Source organism: Aulonocara stuartgranti (genome assembly GCF_965226115.1).
Source record: "Aulonocara stuartgranti genome assembly, chromosome: 17".
NCBI classification, from domain to species: Eukaryota; Metazoa; Chordata; class Actinopteri; order Cichliformes; family Cichlidae; genus Aulonocara; species Aulonocara stuartgranti.
In genome coordinates, this window is record NC_138953.1 from 5,592,121 (window position 1) to 5,607,569 (window position 15,449).

At 39.4% G+C, this 15,449-nt stretch overlaps 2 protein-coding genes across 4 annotated transcripts; both read left to right on the forward strand.

Moving 5' to 3' along the window:
* On the forward strand, positions 1–2,075 carry LOC309692980 (C-C motif chemokine 25-like). The gene is made up of 4 exons (XM_082511892.1): positions 1–151; positions 1,215–1,326; positions 1,461–1,549; positions 1,637–2,075. The coding sequence occupies exons 1-4, from the start codon at positions 88–90 to the stop codon at positions 1,642–1,644; spliced, it is 273 nt and encodes a 90-aa protein (XP_082368018.1). The 5' UTR covers positions 1–87; the 3' UTR covers positions 1,645–2,075.
* Positions 2,076–6,988: 4,913 nt separating this feature from the next.
* On the forward strand, positions 6,989–15,050 carry LOC309692830 (putative C-type lectin domain family 20 member A). Of its 3 annotated transcripts, XM_082511652.1 has the most exons (6): positions 6,989–7,037; positions 11,495–11,555; positions 11,831–11,884; positions 12,011–12,397; positions 12,868–13,227; positions 14,147–15,050. In XM_082511652.1, exons 3-6 carry the CDS (start codon positions 11,851–11,853, stop codon positions 14,491–14,493), a joined length of 1,128 nt encoding a protein of 375 aa, XP_082367778.1. In that variant the 5' UTR covers positions 6,989–7,037; positions 11,495–11,555; positions 11,831–11,850; the 3' UTR covers positions 14,494–15,050. The 3 variants fall into 3 exon arrangements, with proteins under 3 accessions (XP_082367778.1, XP_082367780.1, XP_082367779.1); XM_082511654.1 differs by lacking the exon at positions 6,989–7,037 and having other exon boundaries at positions 11,461–11,555; positions 12,868–13,095; XM_082511653.1 differs by lacking the exon at positions 6,989–7,037 and having other exon boundaries at positions 11,461–11,555; positions 12,011–12,286.
* Positions 15,051–15,449: the final 399 nt, after the last annotated feature.

Consider the following 15,449-nt stretch of genomic DNA (forward strand, 5'->3'; position numbering starts at 1 on the left):
TGCCCAACATTTTCAAGACAGTGGGGGTGATAGATTCTGCCTCTAACTTTCTGTGCAGTCTGCAACACAAGAACAGCAGCAGCAACCATGAAGTTTCATGCTTTTGTTTTCATGCTGCTCTTCCTCTGCACGTACCTGAGTCTGGCACAAGGTAAGTGAAACAGAATTGTCTGGTTTCAAATCACTACTTTAACATTTCCACTTAAAAATGTATTTTTAAGAGAATTCACAAAAGTTTAACCATGCAGCTCTTCATGGTATCTCAAAAGCATTTTCTGGACAAAGCAAATTATTGAAAATATGCACCTGAGTGTCTCTTTTTATGACCTGTTCTGGTTTAACCACAGCTCCTGAAGCCACATCTCTTTGAAACTGTGAGGACAATTTTTCAGTGAATGAGATTCTGTTCAAAGCCATTTATCACAACTCTTTAAATGCACATGATCACTTGAATGTGGCAATCTGCAGAATTTTAAAAAGGACATAAGGACAGCTGTCACATGTACAGAGGACTTAAATAATAAATGAAGTTCTAAAAAAATTCTTAAACAATTGAATAATAAAAGAAAAGTAAAGTTGGACTAAAACAAAATCATTTTATTAAGTACTGTATGTTTATGTCTAAAATAATTGTTTCTTTGATGCAGCTGCAACATTCAAGGGAGGGACACAGACATTAATCATGAACCAGTAATGTGGGTATGATTTTGAAATGAGTACTACTTATCTGATTAAATACTATTGATACCTTTATACTGTAGTATTGCTACTTTGATTAAAGTAAAGATTCCTAAAGGATCCAAATACTTTTCATGTAAAACCAGCCCTTTCATGTTCAAGTGCTTTCACTTTTTTTCAGTGCATGCTGTGAAATTATTTGCAGCTGCTGCCAAGTGCAACAGGTCTACAGACATCGTATTTTCTCAGCATTTGTGCAAGCTGGCTTTGTTCAGAGGAATTCTCAATCAGCAGCATCAGTTCAGGCAGAGATGTTGAGGTTAAGGTAAAGTCAGCTAAAAACAACAATAAAACTAAGGAGAGGGGTGAGCGGTGAATTTGCTGAAATAGATCCTGAAAAAGATCCCCAAGTAAGGGGATGTGGGAATCTTCCTGGGCTGCTCTGGCAGACGTTCAGATCTGTTCAAATCATCAAAACGGTCAAATTCCAGTGGGCTGGTTTATTTGATCATAATTCTCTTTAACTTTCTCTCCAGGCTCGTATGCCAACTGCTGCCTCGGCTACGTTCGTGAGATAAAAAAGAAGAGAAACCTTGTCAGTTACACTATGCAGGAAACAGATGGGGACTGCAACATCAGAGCTGTTTTGTGAGTATCAACTGTGAAGTCCTTCACTTTTGGCACATTTTGTCAAATTCCATCATAATGACTTGGCACAGACCGAGGAAGTGACTGATCCCCATTTATCCACAGATTTTTAATAACGATACTCATATGTGTAGGTTTAAGTGGAAGAAGAGGGAACAACCTGTGTGTGCCAATCCAAATGATCACTGGGTGCAGAGGGAGATGAGGAGGCTGGATTTAATGCGTAAGAAGTTACACAACATGCTCTTAAAATGGCATACACTTTCACAGGTTATGCACATGAATCATCATAACTCCTGCCTCTTTACAGATGGCTAAGCGAGAAAAGGAAGATCAGAGAGGACAGCGGACGCTTCAACGAACTGTCAGACATCGTATATCATCCTTTGGTCATGTGCACAGTTCACCAATACAGAAAAATACTGTATCCTAATCCTTTTAAAGGCTGAACCATAAATAACTGTCAGAAAATTCTAATTATTTTTTGACACCCATGTATATATCAGATAAGATACATTTGGCATTAAGACGTTAATGTTAGAACGGTTGTGGGGAAAATGAATGTATATAAAACATATATGATATTGTACTATTCAGCTTTGAATCGTGAGTGAATACAAAGTGCATCTCTGAGAGAAACATACACTTTATTTTTTCATTATATACAACAGGTTTGCTAATTTTTGTATCAGCACTATAATTGTACTTTGTGTTTTTCTATTGCCAATAAAAAGCAAAACCATACAAAACCTCTGTTGTCCTACAAAAGTTTGTAATTAATCAGAAAAGCCAGGATCTGTTTTAAATATCTGATCCCTGTTCTGGTGTTTTCTAGAAGGCCCAGATGAGGTAAAGCAACCAGCCTTTGATTCAGTAATCTCTGATATATTCTTTTGGCAGCGATTTGAGCTGTTAATTGTCTATGTGCTACAACTGTAAAATACATTAAACAAGGTATTTGTTCTACTGTACACTTAATCCAACACTCAGAGTTGAGATAAAAGTGAATGCGTTGCCTTAACCAATCAATCCAGTCGGGATTAAAGGACAGATTCAACATATTTCACATCTGTCTTAAAGCAACAGTCACATGCACACATTAAAACTGGTTCTGTTAGCTGTCAGTGCTCCATTGTAAGTGTGTTTCCAACATTAGTCATGTCTCCATATTACTCACAGTACTCCCACGAAAATGTATTTATTACATTTTATATTACATTCCTACATACTTGGTACATTTTCCACATAATGCGGCATATGTATTTCAGAAACTTTTGACCTGTTGGGATTTTCCACACGATACAGAAAGTGAAAAACAGAAAATATCTGTTGATGTCAGAGGTCAGAGGAGAATGGCCAGACTTCTCCAAGCTCATGAAAGCAACTGTAGCTCATATAAACACTCACTACAACCAACTTGTGCAGAAAAGGCTTTCTACATGCACCAAATATGGAACTTTAAAGCAGATGAGCAACAGCAGCAAAAAACCACACTGTGTGCAGCTGGGTGTCCTGTCAGCTAAGAACAGAAAACTGAGGCTACAGTTCACACAGTCTCACCAAAATTGGAGAGTAGTAGACTGGGTAAACATTGTCTGGTCAATTTCTGCTGCAAAATTCAAAAGTAGGGTCAGAATTTGGGATAAAAAAAAATGACAGCATGGATCCATGCTTCCTGATGGTGGTGGGGATGCAATGGTATAGGGCAGCGGTCTCCAACCCCCGGAGTCGTTTGGCACTGGGCTGCAAGAGTTGATGTTCTGGTGTGAAATTTATGGTTTTCTGGGTTTTTATTGGTTTTTACCGTTATTTTATTTTTTATTATTTTTATCGTTAACTCGTTTTCCCTGAGTCTTTTCCTGTCTGTTATGAATAAATCTTCTTTTTTTGGTACCAGTACTGGTTTTATTTTGTTGTATTTATCCACAACACCTTTAAAACATTGTTATAATATATTGGCATAAACCGTTCCGTGGCGCAAAAAAGGTTGGGGACTGCTGGTGTAGGGGATATCTCAGATTATACCAAATTGGTTTCCAGAACAATGGTCTCCACAGTCATCAGATTCCAGTCCAACAGAGCACCTTGAGGATTTACTGAAACAAAAGATTCACATCATGGATGTGCAACCCACAACTCTCCACCAACTGTGCAATAACAGAATGTCTGAGGATTGTTTCCAGCACCTTGTTGAGTCTGTGCCATGGCCAAATGTGTGCCAAATGAGCACTGCACCTGGCCAGGTGAATCTGGAAGTTCGGATGTTCATCCCTCACACATCACAATGCCACTCATTTATTAGAACATGACTAATGTACCGTGAAAAGCCCTCAGACGTCAGCAACAACTACAGGGTATACTGGTAGTCTAAGGGCAAAGACATGGCCCATCAAAACAGCATGTCCCTGATTGATAATGCAGCCAAGAACCTTTTCATCAGCTTCTTAATCCTCCCAAGCCCGCACCCTTAACTGGCTGGTTTTTTAATGTGCAAAAGAATTTGTGGTGCAGTGTGTGTGCAGCCATGTTTTAGGTAGATTTACAACAAAACAGGACAAAAAGAAAAGCTCTGATTAAACTATTACAGTAAGCAGCAGCATTTTTCTCCAAAACCATCATACTGATTTCCCCTCTGCCTGGTCTCTGTGTATTTCTTGAGGGCTGATGCATACAAGTAACAGTTTAGATAGTTTAATTTCTTCCAGCTGGGTGAAACTCCCCCACCTCCTCGTTTCAGTCCAGTGCAGGATACAAAGGATTGAAAACTGTTTTTGGTGTAAATCTGTCCCTGCGTGTCAGTCTTGCTGTTTTTGTCATCCTGCCTACAGCTTAGTGTCAGAGTGCACATTGTTGCCCTCTAAGGTTAGCTTGCTCACTAGCTTCACTAACTAAACTGGGTGTGTGAGCGGCAAGCCACTAGTTGCTGGTCCTTTTGTTTGTGGTCTTCTTACAGCTTTCCTGCATATCTCAGGGATTACAGTTCAGATGGTTTAGGTATACCGATGCAGCTGGGGAGGTTTTTGGCTCAGAGGAAGCTGCTGGTTTCTCAGTGTTTATTGCAAAGAGAACATTATTCATTGCATCCTTGAACAGTTTAATGAATAATTGCGCAGAAAGTTGTGGAGATTACAACTTTCTCAAGTGGAAACGATAACAGAGACTCTTCAAGTAGTGATATTGAGCAAGAACAGGATTCCTAAACAATCAGCAAGTTAAGACGTATTCTTGGCACCTATTCCGATGTTAATAACCCCTCTCTATGTTTGCTCTTGCCCACACAATGTGTGCACATTCTTGTGCAAACAGGCTGTGGGCTTAAAACCCTTATTGCAAAATATTAAGTTATAGTGCCAAACTCTCATAAGAAACAGAGCCAGTGTGTGCACACGGACACTGCCAGGTTGTGTCACACACAACACTGACTCCTGGTTCAGAAAGACTTTTGTATCCTAAATGCAAGTGACGGGAAACTAAAGGCCCATCACTTGCACGTTTTGGTGTGAAATGACATGTTACAGTCACAAATACACAAACACAATTAAAGTTTTCATCATTTTCATGAAAGTGTTTGATTTGATTCCAAAATCAGTTCCCCAGAACTGACTCAAGATTCACTAATTTATCAAATTTCAAGGATTACAAATAATTCATCATAAATAAAATTTTACACCCCAGCAGAATCCTTGTTGGAAACTGTAAAAATCTGGAGTCTTGCACATGCTGCAGAAAAAGACAGTCGTATCATCCTTGGGGGAAGATGCCGAAACTGCTGAAAGAAAAGAACCAGAATTGTCCAGACGTAGAGATTGGAGGGGAAATAGTTCAAAACCGGTGTGAAAAAATATCTATTCTGTTCAGTAAATCTGGCTTTACTCTTTGTAATACAGTGGCTTGCAAAAGTATTTGGCCCCCTTGAACTTAAAATCATACATGATTCCAAACATTTTTTTACAAATAAATAACTGCAAAGTGGGGTGTGCGTAATTATTCAGCCCCCTTTGGTCTGAGTGCAGTCAGTTGCACATAGACATTGCCTGATGAGTGCTAATGACTAAATAGCATGCACCTGTGTGTAATCTAATGTCAGTACAAATACAGCTGCTCTGTGACGGCCTCAGAGGTTGTCTAAGAGAATATTGGGAGCAACAACACCATGAAGTCCAAAGAACACACCAGACAGGTCAAGGATAAAGTTATTGAGAAATTTAAAGCAGGCTTAGGCTACAAAAAGATTTCCCAAGCCTTGAACATCCCACGGAGCACTGTTCAAGCCATTATTCAGAAATGGAAGGAGTATGGCACAACTGTAACCCTACCAAGACAAGGCCGTCCACCTAAACTCACAGGCCGAACAAGGAGAGCGCTGATCAGAAATGCAGCCAAGAGGCCCATGGTGACTGTGGACGAGCTGCAGAGATCTACAGCTCAGGTGGGGAAATCTGTCCATAGGACAGCCATAAGTTTGCCTTTTTGGAGTTGCAAGAAGAAAGCCATTGTTAACAGAAAACCATGAGAAGTCCAGTTTGCAGTTTGCCACAAGCCATGTGGGGGACACAGCAAACGTGGAAGAAGGTGCTCTGGTCAGATGAGACCAAAATGGAAGTTTTTGGCCAAAATGCGAAATGCTATGTGTGGCGGAAAACTAACACTGCACATCACTCTGAACACACCATCCCCACTTTCAAATATGGTGGTGGCAGCATCCTGCTCTGGGGGTGCTTCTCTTCAGCAGGGACAGGGAAGCTGGTCAGAGTTGATGGGAAGATGGATGGAGCCAAATACAGGGCAGTCTTGGAAGAAAACCTCTTGGAGTCTGCAAAAGACTTGAGACTGGGGCGGAGGTTCACCTTCCAGCAGGACAACGACCCTAAACATAAAGCCAGGGCAACAATGGAATGGTTTAAAACAAAACATATCCATGTGTTAGAATGGCCCAGTCAAAGTCCAGATCTAAATCCAATTGAGAATCTGTGGCAAAATCTGAAAACTGCTGTTCACAAACGCTGCCCATCTAATCTGACTGAGCTGGAGCTGTTTTGCAAAGAAGAATGGGCAGGGATTTCAGTCTCTAGATGTGCAAAGCTGGTAGAGACAGACCCTAAAAGACTGGCAGCTGGAATTGCAGCAAAAGGTGGTTCTACAAAGTATTGACTCAGCGGGCTGAATAATTACGCACACCCCACTTTGCAGTTATTTGTAAAAAATGTTTGGAATCATGTATGATTTTCATTCCACTTCTCACGTGTACACCACTGTGTTGGTCTTTCACGTGGAATTCCAATAAAACTGATTCATGTTTGTGGCTGTAATGTGACAAAATGTGGAAAAGTTCAAGCCACTGTAATTACTGAGGCAGAGTGGCTTTAAGCTCAGGCTGGCATCCCTGAAGGATTTATGAAAATATTCATACAATCATTTACACAGATATAAACAAAATTTAAATAAAACCATGGAAAACTTTCAACATTATTTGTGCTCTTAACGTTCCTCCCCAGTGAATAAACTTCATTATGAGAGCTTTTAATCACACAAATGTCTGTGATCACCTTGTTAAGAGCCACTACTTAATTGAGCAGCTGAGCTTCAGTCAGTGCTGGGTTGCTGCATTACTGCAGTGAGTAAAATCACGGCTTCGTTTATTACCTGCCACAACACTTACCTGCTCTTTCTTGTTGTGCAGGAATCTGTGGATCAGCGGTCTGGATACTGTGGTGAGCAATCAGAAATACTGAGTGAGTGTAAATATATTGTCTGGTTTGATGTCTCAAATCAACAAATTTGCTAAAAAATTTCAAAGTTCGGATTTAATGCTGACAGACAAAGAACTCCTCAGTTTAACTGCGCATTTATTGGATGTAGCAATACTGCTTCGCGTCCTCTCGTCATAAGTTACTGATACACTGGTTTTAGAGAGATTTTTTTTATTTAAATTGGACCTCTTCTGTTCATTTCCTGTTTCATATGTTCTTATTCTTGGACTCTCTAAAGTAGCTTTGCATGATTCACAGCTTAAAACAATTCTTGTTTATCACACTTGGATTTAAAACAGAGCGAAAGTAGTGAGATCAAGATTTAATGAAAGAAAGTACCATCCCTCCATAACTGGGAGAGCCTACAAGCTTTAATATTGTCCAGATCTGAACTCCAACTGGAAAAACAGAAAGACTAACCTTCATCTCTGAGTTCAACCACTGTTATCAGCAGCTTAACAATACGCATTGCAGACACTGGCACACTCTAGAGACTGAAGCATTGCTGAGTGCTGATACTGGAGCAACTTCCCGTCTTATTATTTTAAGGAGCTCAGACAGTTAGGGATCATCTTGTCAATATTGTTCAAATAAACTGAACGATGTTTCAGATGTATTTTACTCATCCACACAGTGGAAAGACGTCGCCTGTTAAACAGTTCACAAACTTCAACACAACATGAGTTATTTGTGTGCTTAAATACACCGGTGGTCAACCTTTACTGGACACACAAAGAGAGCACTTAAACAAACAAGACGAATTAGATAGCCAAACACTATTATGAGGCTAAACACAGCTCTCCTCCCACCCTACATTTTACTGGTATTGAGCATTAGACTTCCCACTCTTAGGGGAAGTCTATCTAAGGCGTTTTCTCAGAGAGAGACGTGTGCGACTTCAGTGCTGAGCACAATGACACCTTCTGGTGTGAATGAGGATTTTGCCTGAAAACAGTTTTTGTGAACAAGCTTGTATGATATACATGAAAATACAGAATGTTTATGATAAAACTGACACCCTCAGCACACTACTCTGTTGTAAGATTCATAATTTTTCTCATCATTAAGATGATGGATATGAGATTAGTGAGAGACTTTTACCATGTGATTCCTTTAAACCAATCATAGATTGGTTCATGGCGTGACGAAGGCCACACGGCTGAAATGAGAATATTTTTGTGTTTCAGAGGATCTAATGCTGTAGCATAGCAGACTAGTTGTAGTAGCTGAAGAGGACTTTTGCCACCATGTAATACTCCTTTAGCTTATTAGACACCAGGCATGCCTCTCTGAAGCAGGAGGTCCATGAAGGAGGTGAGACCGATGGTAGAGTGTGGATCAGCAGCATCTGAAACAGACACTGGATGAGATCTAAATCAAAGTAATGTGCAGGATATTTCTGCTGCTGTAGAAAACCCCACACTCAGTAGTACAATCACACACCTGTAATGGAATATCAGACTCCAGCTCAAGTAGCTTCTCACTCCAGGAAGTAAACCTCATTAACCATATATACCTATCTGTCTGTCTGTCTGTCTGTCTGTCTGTCTGTCTGTCTGTCTGTCTATCATGTACATTTCACATACATGTGGAACAGTTTCAGTTTATCACTGAAACAGAAAATACATGAACACAAAAGTGCGATTATACAGGGTCTGCTCAGTTTAATGATATGAAACAGGATTTTGTGTATTTACGATTTGGTTGCATTGAACATGTTCAATGACCCCCAAGGTGTTAAAACCACAACTTATTATTGAAGAGAAGAGAGGCCTTCTGGATGTTTGCTAATTCTGGATATTTGTCACCTTAAAGACTGAATGATGAACTTTTACTCAATAAAATGTTGTAGTTTGTTAATGACAAAAATTTGTTTTGGATGTTTTGAGTTTGATATGTGACTTGTATATACTGTAATGTTCAAATTTTAAAACATTATATATCACTGATTTAACTTAAACATGAATATATTTTCATTTTCAGTCAAACCCTCAGACTCAAACTGAGGCAAACATCATGCAAATACAGAGGATATCAATTTAAGGAAAGTTTCTTCCTCCTCTGCTGAGCAACCTCTGAATCATGGTGTGTCTGCTCAGACTTACAAAGGTAGTGGTTAATGTGAAATCGAATGACTGCTTAGAATTTGTCGACAATAGGTCGAGTGGGTCCAGCTACATTTGTGAGTAAATTCGATTTTTATTGAAAGGGTATTCGGAGGTTCTGCTCTCTTTGTGTGCATGTGGAATCTCTGTATTTGTTGTTCCATGAGGGCTGAATAATTACACAATCAATTCTGGACTTAGGAATATGATGCATATGGTCATTTCCCATTCATGTTTTACTGTGTTACACTCTTACACTCTTTTAATAAGATAAGATAAGATAAGATAACCTTTATTAGTCCCACACGTGGGAAATTTGTTTTGTCACAGCAGGAAGTGGACAGTGCAAAAGTTATGACGCAAAAATTAGAATACAATAAGAATAAATACAGTACACAACTGTACAGAATAGAATAAAATAATATACTATATACAGTAGAATAAAATAGAATAAAAATATACAATAAGATAAAAATAGAATACGAATGCTATATACAACTGAGTAAAAATACAACGATGCCAGAAAAGATTATTGCACTTAGTGTTATTGCACATGTGTGGATGTGTGTGTTTGTTCAGTTAAAGTCTTTGTTGTGGAGTCTGACAGCAGTGGGGAGGAAAGACCTGCGAAATCTCTCCGTCCCACACCGTGGGTGCCGCAGTCTCCCACTGAAGGAGCTGCTCAGTGCTGTCACAGTCTGCTGCATGGGGTGGGAGATGTTGTCCATCAGGGATGACAGCTTAGCCGCCGTTCTCCTGTCACTCACCACCTCCACTGGGTCCAGAGGGCATCCTAGAACAGAGCTGGCCCTTCGGATCACCCTGTTCAGTCTCTTCCTGTCCCCAGCAGAGATGCTGCCGCCCCAGCAGACCACACCATAAAAGATAGCAGAAGCCACAACAGAGTCATAGAAGGTCTTCAGGAGTGGGCCCTCCACTCCAAACGACCTGAGTCTCCGCAGCAGGTACAGCCTGCTCTGCCCTTTCCTGTAGAGGGCGTCTGAGTTATGAGTCCAGTCCAGTCTGTTGTTCAGATGAACACCAAGGTACCTGTAGCTGTCCACAGCCTCAATGTCCATACCCTGGATGTTCAGTGGTTGCAGTGGAGAATGCTTGTGCCTGCGGAAGTCTACCACCAGCTCCTTGGTTTTACTGGCGTTGATCTGGAGGTAGTTCAGCTGGCACCAGTCCACAAAGTCTTGAGTCAGTCCTCTGTACTCCTTGTCGTCCCCATCAGTGATGAGGCCGACTATTGCAGAGTCATCAGAGAACTTCTGCAGGAAGCACTGGGTGGAATTGTGGGAGAAGTCTGCAGTGTAGATGGTGAAGAGGAACGGAGCCAGAACCGTTCCCTGTGGGGCCCCCGTACTGCAGACGACCCTGAGTCCTCACATACTGTGGTCGGTCGGTGAGGTAGTCCAAAATCCAGGTAGTGAGGTGATGGTCCACTCCAGAGTTCTCCAGCTTGTCCTTCAGAACCGAGGGAAGAATAGTGTTGAAGGCACTGGAGAAATCAAAGAACATGATTCTCACAGTGCTTCCAGCGGTCTCCAGGTGAGCGAGGGAACGATGTAGGAGGTGAATGACGGCATCATCCGCTCCAATGCCAGGCTGGTAGGCAAACTGAAGTGGGTCTTTGCCTCCAATAATTTGCCTCCAGGATCCAGCTGCTGAGGTATGGGAGTGATGAGACAGTGTGAGTGTTAATGGAGATTCCCTGATTTTGGATATGAAAAACTGCTGAGTTGGATTTTGTGGGGGTTCCTGTGGGACCTTTCTTTTTTGGGAGAGGTGTGATGAACCCTGCTCATTGTTTTAAATCTTCTCTAAAGTGTTTCAGATCTGGTGGGTGCAGCAGGGTTCATCAGTGCCAACTGGGCCTTTGGTTCCCAGACTATAAATCTTCCTGCACTGCTTTTTCTTTACTCTTTGTTGTTTGTTGCATTTACAACACTTGCATACATCTCAGCATACGTGCATACCTTACATCATAGCTCCTATTGATTTGTGTAGCTCATTAAGTTCTGTTTCAGAAGTCTAATTTTGTTTATGAACCTTCCAAAGAACCTTCAAAATGCAAACAGTAAAGACATGCAGTTAGTTTAGTTTTATTATAAGTTTTATTATATATAAATACCTCTGAGAGAAGGAAGCATGTTGTTAAAGTAAATTATTTTAAATAACACCCTCTCTTTGTTTGACATTATGTAAATATTAGTATTATATTACCTCTGTTATGACCATCTTGTTGGAATATTTAAATGAGTCCATAGAATGATCTTTGTTGAAGCAGAGACATTTTACTGACTGCAGGTTTCTTTAACACAACACGCAGAGGCATCGGACTGAAGCAAGGAAAGAAGAATAATCAGATGTAAGTTCAAACTTCAGTCTCAATTTACATTGTTAGCTCAGCACTGGCTTTACATTAAACTTACAGTATTTATTCTGTATTTCTGCTGATTTTCAAAAGACTCAAAAACATTTTTAAAGTAGCTATTCCCCTCATGTGTAATGTATTTTTTTACAGTGCAAAATAAACTATGTTTTCTTACTCATATATTACCTTACCTATATTACCCTATTATCTGTGAAAGTGGTGCAGTTATATTAACTTTGATGGTTGTTTATCTGTCTTTCAAATCTTAGTTTCATCAAACAGAGGAAATATGCACCGGAGGCTTTTTCTGCTCATCCTGATGGGTAAGTCGATCATTTTAACAGTAAAAACAGCAGATTTGCATCACTTCAGATTAGTGCAGGGTTTCTGTGAACTGCTCACAAAACTTTTCTCAATGACCTGGTTTTTTTTTTTGTTGTTGTTTTTAGGTCAGTGTTCCTTGATTTTATGCCAAGGCTATAAATACTATTTTATTAAAGAGCCTAAAACTTGGGACGAAGTTCAGCGCTACTGTAGAGAAGGATATAAAGACCTGGCCACAGTGCCTAACATGACATATATGAAGACACTGTACACAGATTCTACAGAGAATCAAGGAAACGCCTGGATTGGGCTGTACAGCATCTCAGGAAAAGAAAACAGGAGGTGGCACTGGTCTCTGCCAGGAGTGGAGTTCAATGCTGAGGAGATGAAATGGAGTGCAGGTGAACCTAATGATGGAGGCGGATATCTTGAGAACTGTGCACTGATTGACAGCTCCAGTCGGTTGATGGATCTTAGTTGTTCTAATGGTTACTCCTTTATCTGCTATAATGGTGAGAATATGTGACAATAATTGTATTAATTAAACAAAGTGTTTATATTTAAACATATCTACAGCTCATCTCTAATGAAAATGAGAAGATGTGATAATTGGCTGCTGGTGTTTTAGCCCCTGTGTGCTATCCTGCTCATTTGAATACCCGTCCTCCCACGGTGCTTTCTCTGCCTCTCATGTTACACCAGGACACTGTTCATTTGCTTTGCTGAACCATCTCGTGGTGCCAAATGTCATTACACAAAATTTCATACCAGACCTTTGATCAGAAAACTGTTTCTCTGCCACACAGAGCAAAGTCATCCTGAGCATAATGTCACAGCTGTGGTTATTCCCATAATGTTGGTAGTTTAGTTTTGAAGGTTTCGAGCTATTTTAAGTTGTGTCTTTAGAAAATCAATTTAAAGATACATTTAAAGATAGAAATGCACATTTCTTATGAGTCTTGTCTTTCTCTTTATTCCACAGAACAAAACAAATCACTACATTTCATTGACAATAAAAAAAAGTGGCGTGAGGCTCAGAGCTACTGCAGAGAGCACCACACAGACCTGGCCAGTGGAGCAGAACAGTTAAAGGAAGCAGTCAGTACATTTAAGAGTTCTGATGAAACACGATCGTGGATCGGCCTGTTCAGAGACACCTGGAGGTGGTCAGATGGGAGTAATGACTCTTACAGACACTGGAGAGATGTTGGTGAGTTACCTGAAGAGCTGTCTGAAACTGACAGCGGCACCAGGAAATGTGCGATGACTGAATTAAACAAAGAAGGAAAATGGAAAGCTGATGATTGTAACACCAGAAAATCTTTCTTCTGCTACGGTGATGGTGAGATTTACAGAGATTCATTTTTCACATCTGGTTTCTGTCAGTTTTCTTACTGAAGGAATAAAGGTTAAAGCTAAACTAATATTTCTTCTCTCACTGAAAAAGTGTACATGAAGGGCTGGTATATGTTTCATCATAAAGCTTAATAATGCAAGCTGTTATGGAGATAGAGCTACACCCCAGACACATAATGCAGCCTCCCTATAGGAACCTTATAAGAACCAGGGGTCATATTAGTTTATAATAATACTTGTTTATGAATTCTCCAGTTTTTTTCCCTTTTTTTTAAAGGCTCACTCATACATGAAAGATTTTAGTTAATAGGACTTTAATAAAGCAAATTAGGAAAAGTTAAAATTCTAAATTGGAAAAACTTACATCAGGAAAGTAAAAAATATTTCCAACTCTTATTATTACTTATAACACCAGTAAACCTTTCTTCTGCTATGATGACGGTGAGATTTGCAAAAATGCATCTTTCACATCTGGTATCTGTCATGTTTCTTACTCGAGGAATACATATTCAAACTAAACTAATCTTTCTTATTCTTATTGAAAAGAAGTCATCATCAAAGTGAAATAATGCAAGCTTTTATGGAGATAAAGGTATACCCCAGACGCTTAATGCAGACTTCTTTTGTAAGGAACTTAAGACACATTAGTCACATCAGTTTCTGTCAGTGAGGGCCTGTAATGCAACTTACATGTAAATAATTCTTAAGAAAGAAAGAAATCTTCTCGATAACTTGGGGTGGTCGAGGTATACTCTGGGTAACAAGTCATATGACATTAATGATTTTACCACGGGTAAATCAAGAGGAGTAAAGATTTGAAACAGAAAATGCTTAAATTCTTTTTCTTTTGTTTTTGTCCTGATTTGTTTCCTTTTAACCGACCATCCTGTGTTTGTTCATGCCAGAAAACTTCATTCTGATCAAAGAAAACAAAAAATGGGATGAGGCCTTAACTTACTGCCAGCGGCACCATCATGATCTGGTCTCTATCACAAATTCCGAAGAGGAAGAATTAGTGAAGGAGAAAGTGAAGAACGCCACCACACCGTATGTGTGGCTGGGACTGCGCTTCAGCTGTGTTTTTCAACTGTGGCTGTGGGTCAGTGACCGGGTTGTCTGTTATGAGAACTGGGCCAATGAGGATCACGCTGGACGGTGTGGCATGTCTGTAGCCATGGAGACAGGAGGAGAGCATAAATGGTTCAAGAAAAATGATTCAGAGATGTTTAACTTCATCTGTTCGCTGCGATAGGCTTTTAAACCAGTCTAAATGACTGCTTATAGAGTTGATATTTCTCGTAATTATGAAGTCAAAAAATCAAAATCAAAACTAGAAGCAGATGACATCTAACAGTGATAATTTCTCTTTGTGTTTATTCTTAAGGTTGTTTTTTTGTTTTGTTTTTTGCATATTGTTTACTACTACCTACTACAGAATAAGAATCCCTTTTTTGTTTTGTTATTTCAAACTTAAAAATGTTTTATTTGTTGAAAAACGGTCAGGTTACAGCTTTCTGGGTGTTTAGAGCAAAGTACACCACAGCATTTATATGCTTATAATAGCTAATGTGTCTCAAAACCACATATATGTAATTATTAGTTTGGTGTCTAACATAAAGAGTTTATTCTGTTTCCGTCTACTTTTATTTCTCTTTTTTCTATTTTTTTCTTGAACACTAGATGGTGCATTCGAGTCAGCCAAGCCACTGAAAAATGTCTGAAAAGTCGTGTGCTTGTACTTTAAATGATTCATGTTACCCAGTTTGGTCTTTTTGTGTAAATCAACATTAAACAGTAGCTCTGAAATTATGTTGGACTATGCTTTTGTTTTAACAAAGTAAAAGAATGTGGAAAAACTAATAAATATATTTTTCATAAAGTTTTGTATTCTTAGACAGTTTAAACTTCATTTTTATGCTTTTCAGAAAGAAATAGACCAATATTTACAATCATATAGTAAAAAACCAGGAGGGCTTTGTGACTGAGCTCCCATCTTATTGTTTCCTTTTAGTTATTTTCAATTAATGTCCATGTTAAACACTAGAAGGTCTTTTTCTTTCTTTTCAATGTTGATGGTGGTTAAATTTGTGATAAAAAATCTAAGAACATGAAATATAAAATAGTAAAATGCAAGACTGTTGTAAATAGAAGATTAATGCTGCAGTCACTTGCAAATGTAGCAACAGCTTAGAGAATGGTAAAATAAAA

Excerpts from the sequence above, each read along its gene's own strand:
- LOC309692980 (XM_082511892.1), top strand. The coding sequence starts at position 88 with ATGAAGTTTCATGCTTTTGTTTTCATGCTGCTCTTCCTCTGCACGTAC. Across the intron at positions 152-1,214 it reads GTACCTGAGTCTGGCACAAG|GCTCGTATGCCAACTGCTGC; the intron begins GTAAGTGAAACA and ends CTTTCTCTCCAG. Across the intron at positions 1,327-1,460 it reads TGCAACATCAGAGCTGTTTT|GTTTAAGTGGAAGAAGAGGG; the intron begins GTGAGTATCAAC and ends TCATATGTGTAG.
- LOC309692830 (XM_082511652.1), top strand. The coding sequence starts at position 11,851 with ATGCACCGGAGGCTTTTTCTGCTCATCCTGATGG. Across the intron at positions 12,398-12,867 it reads CTCCTTTATCTGCTATAATG|AACAAAACAAATCACTACAT; the intron begins GTGAGAATATGT and ends TTTATTCCACAG. Across the intron at positions 13,228-14,146 it reads TTTCTTCTGCTACGGTGATG|AAAACTTCATTCTGATCAAA; the intron begins GTGAGATTTACA and ends TGTTCATGCCAG.